The sequence below is a fragment of the Cupressus sempervirens genome, chromosome 1 (genome assembly GCF_028749045.1).
Source record: "Cupressus sempervirens isolate cs-2001-9-10 chromosome 1, ASM2874904v1, whole genome shotgun sequence".
NCBI classification, from domain to species: Eukaryota; Viridiplantae; Streptophyta; class Pinopsida; order Cupressales; family Cupressaceae; genus Cupressus; species Cupressus sempervirens.
Genome location: NC_143118.1, coordinates 576,876,707 through 576,884,831, shown reverse-complemented (window position 1 = coordinate 576,884,831; position 8,125 = coordinate 576,876,707). Strand labels below are relative to the sequence as shown.

Genomic DNA, 8,125 nt, shown 5'->3' with positions numbered 1-8,125 from the left:
AACTTTCTAGAATTCCACCAACACACCTCGATAAATGGAATGACAACTATTTTTTAAATTTTTTTTTAAATTTTTTTATTTTACTTTTCTATTTTATGCCACCTATGCACTTCGAAAATAGAAATTCCTCATTTTTTTACTTTCTCCTTTTTTCCTTTTTATTTATTTATTTTTTCTCTAATTTTTGTCACTTTCTCTCTACTCCAAAATTTTTTTTTTTTTTTTTTAAATTTAATTTTCCCATGCAAAATGCTCCTGCATCACTTAATATCAACCTCCTCCCTCTCTTCATGACAAAACAATCACCAGAAACATATGACAAAAACTATCAAATTTCCTCCTGATCCTTGTCTTTAAATTATATTAAAATTAAAGAAACAAAATTAATCTTTAGCATTAAAGGGAACCAATCCATCAAATATTGTTTTGTTTAAACTACGCTTTAACATATTATTAACATAAGCAGGACTAGTAGTTGAGAAAGTTGAATCATGTGGTGGCCACAAAATATTAGTCGTACAAGATTGTAGTTGTTTGCAAATTGCGAAGTACAGCTGATCGTTACACAATGGTTCACAATCTCTTTTGGGACTTTGACATTTAACTTCCATTTTTGTCAAAAACTACTGCCGTGTATTAAAAAATGTCTATATTCCAACTTTTACTGTTCCCAACACCTAGTGAGAGCATGCTTCACCACCGCTTGAATCTCTTTCGTTTCCCACCGTTCTCCCTTCATCTGCGAAACGAACAAACTTGTCAATTTCAGCATCAAATCAAAGTAAACTTGGTCCAATATTTCAGCGCCAAGTTTAAAATAATTAGAAATGTAGAAGCCAGTACCTTTGTTTTCTTGCGTATTCTCCCTTCAATTATTTGGCTTGCTGAGTCCACCTCCCTCCACTCGATTCTCAACAACTCCACTTCTAAATCCCTCAAACACTTATCCACTCTGACAATGCCCTCCACATTACTACTCTTAATGGATGCCATTCTTTTCATTCTTACTTCAATGATGGCTTCATTTGGATTAACGCTGGTTTCTTCAACAACTACATCAGCTTCTTCACAAATAAAATCCTTCAACGCTTCTCTTCTTGAATCTTTTGCACAGTCATAAGACAAGCTGCTGCAACCATCGCTTTTCATAGAATCCCCTCTAACTGCACTGGATAGCCTTTGGTTCACCTGCTCAAGCTCCTCTATGCGAAGCTTCTGCCGATTCAGCTCCACAATTGCATTTGTCAGTGTTGAAACTTTATCAACTTTCTGCAAACCAAAGATATAAAACACCGCAACCTCATCAGTAAAACAATTGAAACAGGCCAGAAGCCCACATGATAAACACTAACAATAATAGGAAAACTGTAAAGAGAAGTATAAAAATCTCACCTTGGGATTGTGAGGAAGAATTGCGCGCAAAGCAAGAAACTGCTGGCTGAGTTTGTTTCTCCTGTTGCGTTCAGCAATCTTATGCACAACCGAATAGGGTTCATCTACCTGCAAGCAATACTTTTCCTCCCATCTCAATGACTCATCTCTTCTATTTTTATGCATCCTCCCTAGAAAATCAAAGCATCTCTTTACTAATTTCTGTTTCATGGCAGGGGCAAAACACAATTGGACTTCCTTTGTCGTCCCTTTCCTATAATATCTGAATGCACTATTTGGTTTTGATGAACAATGGGGATCAATATTATCACCAAACAATTCATATTGCAGAGAGGAGGTTGAGGTTAAACTTTGTTGAGGAACCTCCTCTTCAATATGATATTGTTGAGGCAACATCTGCCCATAAGAAGCGTACCCATCAGCCCAAACAGGACTTGTAATAACAAAATCTTCCCTAGGAAACTCATCCACCATGGCAAAGTAATCCATGGCCGCTCTTGTCTTAAAAAGATCATCATCCATTACATTAGAAGAACTGACAGACATATGTGTAGTACTCTCAAAGTCCATGTTCACAATTGACAATGGAATTTGTTCTGGACTGCACAGCTTTTTCTGCCATCATTGTGAAGCATCTTATACAACTTTATCAGAGGTTCACACCAAACAAATTTCTGGGGATCTTTCCTATAGAAAAGTTTCAATTGAAACAAAATATATTGAAAACACTAGTTAAGAGAATAGTCGTTCGCTCGGTCCACAAGTGTTTACTTTTATTTATAAGGCCCGGCCGCCATTGTGAACCAATTGGAGGCAGTGTTGAAGATTTGACTGAGCCTACACGTCACGTTTCTTTTCTATAAAACCACAATTACAAACGTGCAAAACAGTGACTCCATAATTCTCATGGTCCAACTGCTGCATGTCCAATCTATTTTTTCCGTGTTATCATTTACACATTTCTTTACTCTTTCTCGCTTGGTTGAAGTCAAAATATTTATCCTTCTATTTAGCTCAAATTGACCGTCTCTTCTTCCCTTTGCTCTAAATTATATATTCAATCATAATTAATCTGTTTATCGATTGATATGGTTTGACCATTTCTATTATTTGGACCGACTAATGCCTATCCTTTTTTAATTTATATTATTTTATATCGTGTTTTGGATGTTTTCTCTGCCATGAAAAACAAATATAAAATCACATATAGCTAGGTGGCTACAGTAGGAGCCCCCTTTAAGATACACGTTTTTAGTTTACTACTGAGGCATCATCAATGGTGACCATACTGTCTTTTTTTTCCCATATTTATACTCATTTTTTAGTGAAAACATTAAAGAAAATCTTTAAATCTGCACCATAATTGCTATTATATAATAAAGGTTTTATCGAGCTACTTTTATTCTATGTACCATTTTGCAACTCACTTGAAAATTCTTATATTTATTTATCTATCTTTTTATAAACATTCTTCTCTATTTTTAGAATACTAATTTATTAAAATATTCAAATAAATTAATTTTAAATTGTACTTGACTACAATTGAAATCTTGCAGTTTCATTTTTATGATATTATATTCTTTTATTTGATTTCATTTCTATGATATAATCTTTTTTAGACCTATTTCAAGCTAAATATAGATGTAAAAATATTTTTTCATTTCTATAATATTCTTCTAAATATTCTTTTTTTAAATTAAGGATGAATATAAGAATATAGATAGTGAAGTTGAATTTTAAAATATTTATAAAATATATGATAATTTTTAATATCTATTTCATAACTTTTCTTATTTATATTTTAAAGAACATTCTAGTGTGAATCTTTCTAGTCATGGTTTGACATCATTTGACTTACTTTCTTGTGTCATTTACTATTAGAAAAAGATTGGCAATAGAAAACTTATTTTAAGAACTCTTTGAAAATAATTCTAATTTTTTTGAACAATTGAGTATCTTAAAATATGGCATGGGTTTAGCATCCATCTCTACAATAGGATGAAAGTGTAATGCATGTTTCTATCACGTGTAAACATGTAAAAGAGAATGTGTTTTCATGTAAGCCATTCAATATGCTTTATAACAATACAAGTGGTGTAAGAGAGTCCATGATGCTCAAAGAACATGTAAGCGGTAATTTCCATTGTGAAATCTAAAACACTATAATAAAAACTAAGAGGTGAAATAGTGTATCATTAAATAAATAAATAAATAAAAGTAGCTAAAATGGACCACCTAAGTTGGTGGATAGATTATAATTTTTTTTATGATAAGTATAAAGAACATGTTATTTTAATTTCACTCACTCTTTTAGGGATTTGGATATTGAATCAAGACCTAGGATTTAAGTGTTAGAATTTATATAGCTTAAGCTCATGGTGTCTTCTTTATATCATTTGATTCTTTATATTAGCTAAAAATATAAATGTATCATATTGTATTTTAGATTGTATTGTTCCACAAATAACATTTTATTGGAATTAATTCTTTCTTTAAGAATTTTCTATGATGTGTCATAGCTTAGTAATCTTGTTTCTCTTTCTTAAAATTGTTTGGATAATTATTTTTAAATATATTCTCTCATAAATTATTGTATGGAATGTTACCAAAAAAACTAGCTTCATCTTGTTTGGTATCAAATACTGATCAAATAAGGTCCTATGTAATGAAAATAATTCAATCTAGACAAATCTAAATTTCAAGTGGCTATGCATAAAGAAGATTTACGTGCTAATATTTAAACTCAATTATTCACTAAAACCGTTTTTCTTTCAATATGATAAAAATTGATTTTCAAGGGACCTAAACCCCTCTAACAAAAAAATGATTTTAATATCACCTAAAAATGGATCAGCCCCCATTTGGGCTTCCTTTTACTATCCAAAAGATAAAAAAGTGTAAAATAAGTTACTAGTAATCACCTAATGACCAACAACAAGCCTTTTTCTAGTACTCAGCCAATAACCTCTGGCTGATTCTTGAGCCTTTTTGTTCTTTGGGGTTAGCCCCTTGTCTTTATTGGCTACTATCTAATACTTGAAGACCAATAACAAGCCGAGCACCCATTAACACAAAATTCTATACATAAGATAAGGAAATAACTATTGTAGGTAAAGACAATCTAAAAGAAAACTAATAAAAAATAGAGAAATCAGATAGTGACCCTTGATCAAATACAGAGTATATTGATATCATCTGAGATTTTATGTGAAGATTGATCACTATAGGGCAAGTGCGACACAACATACTCCTATTCAATGTGATGAATCTTGATGGAGAGTACTGAGATAAGGTTTCAAAACATCATGATTCAAGCTAGTGATGCTGATATGATTTCTCACTTATTGAAAAATAATCCTATTACCAATGAAAAAAAGTAGAAAGTCAATGACATCCCCAGATGCTAAATATGACCCCATGCTATACTAACAGATGCCACTTGGTAATAAAAGCCACATGTCATATATGTTTGGGTTTTAGTTTTAATAGTTATAAGAATGATGTGTACTGAAAATAGACATGCTAACAAAGTAATCTCCTCATTAGACCACATGAAAAATTGGATTTCGATATATTCTCTAGGAAGAAGAAATAAATAAAAGGGTTATGGCTATAGTGAAGGTATGAATTGCAAAAAAAATACATGATTTACTAAATAGGCAAAACGGGTAAAACAAGATGAGATTTCTTCAAGAAACAATTATTGATAACTAAAATGTTATGAGAAAGGTATGTTGAGATAATGGGTGTTTCACACATTAAATAATATTGTTATATTATATTATTTTATTTTATTATGTAATGTTGTATCTAGGACCACCTAGATGGATGTGCAATATGTAAAGATTCCCATGGGATATACTTGATGAGTTGTACTTTAACATTGGGATAATATTTCATGTAATTATTTAATATTGGGGACAAGAATTAAATTTCCAATATTAAATTTGGGGTGAAGGGGTCAAGTAGGACATGGTTTTAGCACATAGTTTATGTAATACCACTTGATGGTTTTGTGGGACTTGCTACTATATAAGAAGCCACAAGGGTAGTTGTTGTATGTGAAAAAGTCAAGAAGAAGGCAAAAAGGGGAAAGGATCAAGTAGGACAATGCTTGATAGGTTAGCCAAGGGAGCATTTGTAAAGGTTGGAAGCATGGCATGGGATGTGTGGATTCATGCTTATTCACATGGATTTCTTGGTGGTGGCTATGATTTTGAAGGCATCCATGCTTGTATTGCAATGGTCTTTTTGTTGAATAATACATGGTGACAGATTCTTTTCGAGGATGGGTTTTTTTCCCTCAATTAGGGTTTCCCAAGGTATATCTTGTGTCACATTTTTGTGGATATGTTGTCTATTCTCTTGCATGTGGATTTCAATTGCATATTTTTTTAAGATCTATTATGGGTTATGTGGAAATGATTAAATTCTTTTTTACAAGTTTCCTTACAAGTGGTATTAGAGCCAGACGATCATTGTCTTTTTTTTAAAGCTAGACTGTCATCATTTCTTTTTAGTAATCCTCTATAGGAAGGTCTCACAGTTGAGTGGGAGTCTCATAGTTGAGTAGGAGCGATGGTAGATGAGGGTAAGTTGAGGGTTGAGAAGTTTAATGGGAAAAACATTAAGTTATGGAAGATTCAAATGGAGGGCTATCTTTATCAAAAGGAATTATGCAAATTTCCTATAGGTCAAAGTGCTTTACAAAGTAAATGGGTTTATAGGTTAAAAGAAGAGGATGGAAGTAAAAATAAAGATTTAAAGTCAAGTTTGTTGTAAAAGGATTTGCATAGAAAAAAGGCATTGATTTTGATGAGATATTCTCTCCTATTGTTAAAATGACTTCTATTCTCACTGTTTTAAGTATTGTGGCTATTGAATCTATTTGGATTTGGAGCAGCTTAATGTTAAAACTATTAGAAACAATAGTCCACCAAGATCACTAGTGGGGTGGGGTGGGGGGGTTTGAATCAATTATCCAATAATTAAAACATTTATCTTCTTTAAAAAAACTTAACCATTCAACCAAAGTAAACAACAACCATACAAAGATCCACATAGACAATTACACTAGATATGTTAACTAGGGAAACCCTTGATTAGAGGGAAAACCCCAGCGAGAATGATGCCTATAAGATGATGTACTAATATAAATATTCCTTGTTAGAGGATGGACCCTGTTAGGAGTCCATTACAATATTTAGTACAATGAGTCCCTATTAGGAGACTTTGAATCACTATTAGGAGATTCCAACCCTATTAGGAGTTGTGGTATAATGTATGTAAGAAGAGCCCACTACCCAAACATGCAATTTCAACTACAAGAAGAGCTCACTGCTCAAACAAATAGCTTACTATTATTTTCTTATTTTCTTATTCTTTCCTCTGTCCTGTCAAATGGAGAAATCACTGTTAGACCTTGTAGACCAGGTCATATACCTCAAATCCAAATCCAAACCTTAGATCACCTAGAAAAACTTTGGCAATGAAGTTTCCTTCACTTCCACACTGCTCTGCTTAACTTTGCATTCCATCATTTCTACTACTTTTTGAACATTCACAAATCATATATATCCATGCCATGATAAAGGAAAATATCCTTCCTTTATACCAACCCCATAAAAAAATTCCCTAAGTCAACTGTTAGAGATTCTCAATTAATCATTATAGGACCATATTAGGAACATGCTACACTTAATGATAATCTTAATCTTTCGTCTTACAACTAGAATATCTTTCCATACATGCAATATTATGATGAGTGAGCTTAGCCACATCATCCTCAACATGTCTTCTCCATGTCCTCAACTTTGATTCTCAATATATCAACTCTGCTAGGAGATATAACAAGTTTACCAAAACATGCCTTTATAAACTCTATCTGAGAATAGACTCACCAAAACTTACATAACTCCTAGACTTTTCCTTTCTATTTTTGATGTTAACTATATATGCGAGATACTCAAAAGTATTTCCCATAACCTTGGGTGGTTATCATCCTCAACTAGCCATCTGTACCAACTTGATCTTTCCATTGTTCTTTTGTCAAATACCACAGAAGATATCAAACATGCTATGCAAACATCAATGACAAACTCAGTCATGAATGTAACATCATCAAACCAATCTTCCAACAATCTCCCACTTTGGCATTGATGGTAACATAGATGAAAAACATCTAGTTCTGAGAATACCATCAAAAGATTGGTCATCTTCAAATCCTCTTCATCAATCATACCCCCCCATTGATATATCTCAATGTGCTCTATACCAAATTGTTATTCTGCATACGTGTTTATGCTGAACACCTTCCTCAACATACTACCAAATATTTTAGCATAATATTTTCCTACAATACTTCTCCCCTATTTAGCATAATATTTTTCATGCCAAACTTCTCCCTCATTGACATCAATGTCAAAGGTTTTTGCAACCAATATCTTTGATTCAAACTCAGCAACAACTTGCTATCTTGAGTGTCAAAAGACACTATTTGAAACAACATCAACAAGAGTCCTAGATGACTTTTTCCATCATAGATACTCCCCCATATAGGAAGCATCAACATCTAGTCTAGACAAACAATGGTGCTTTGTTACCCTAGACTAATGCATTCTTGCATCTTCTACTCTGATGTAGGAAGGGGCATAACCTCAAGCATACCTCACAAATATTCAAAAGTTTCCTTAGGAAGAGGCTTAGTGGATATATTTGCAATCTTCTCTTTTGG

At 32.7% G+C, this 8,125-nt stretch overlaps 1 protein-coding gene across 1 annotated transcript; it reads right to left on the bottom strand.

The window, feature by feature from the left end:
- Window positions 1-369: 369 nt before the first annotated feature.
- On the bottom strand, window positions 370-2,094 carry LOC149578736 (uncharacterized). Its single transcript, XM_089805369.1, has 3 exons — window positions 1,393-2,094; window positions 844-1,269; window positions 370-739 (listed from the first exon to the last, which is right to left on the bottom strand). The coding sequence occupies exons 1-3, from the start codon at window positions 1,960-1,962 to the stop codon at window positions 662-664; spliced, it is 1,074 nt and encodes a 357-aa protein (XP_089661495.1). The 5' UTR covers window positions 1,963-2,094; the 3' UTR covers window positions 370-661.
- Window positions 2,095-8,125: the final 6,031 nt, after the last annotated feature.

What these genes read in the sequence shown, in the direction of transcription:
- LOC149578736 (XM_089805369.1), bottom strand. Translation starts at nt 1,962, where the DNA reads ATGGACTTTGAGAGTACTACACATATGTCTGTCAGTTCTTCTAATGTA. An exon ending in TTCTTCCTCACAATCCCAAG is followed by an intron (nt 1,270 to 1,392) that starts GTGAGATTTTTA and finishes TTTGGTTTGCAG; the next exon opens with AAAGTTGATAAAGTTTCAAC. An exon ending in GAATACGCAAGAAAACAAAG is followed by an intron (nt 740 to 843) that starts GTACTGGCTTCT and finishes TTCGTTTCGCAG; the next exon opens with ATGAAGGGAGAACGGTGGGA.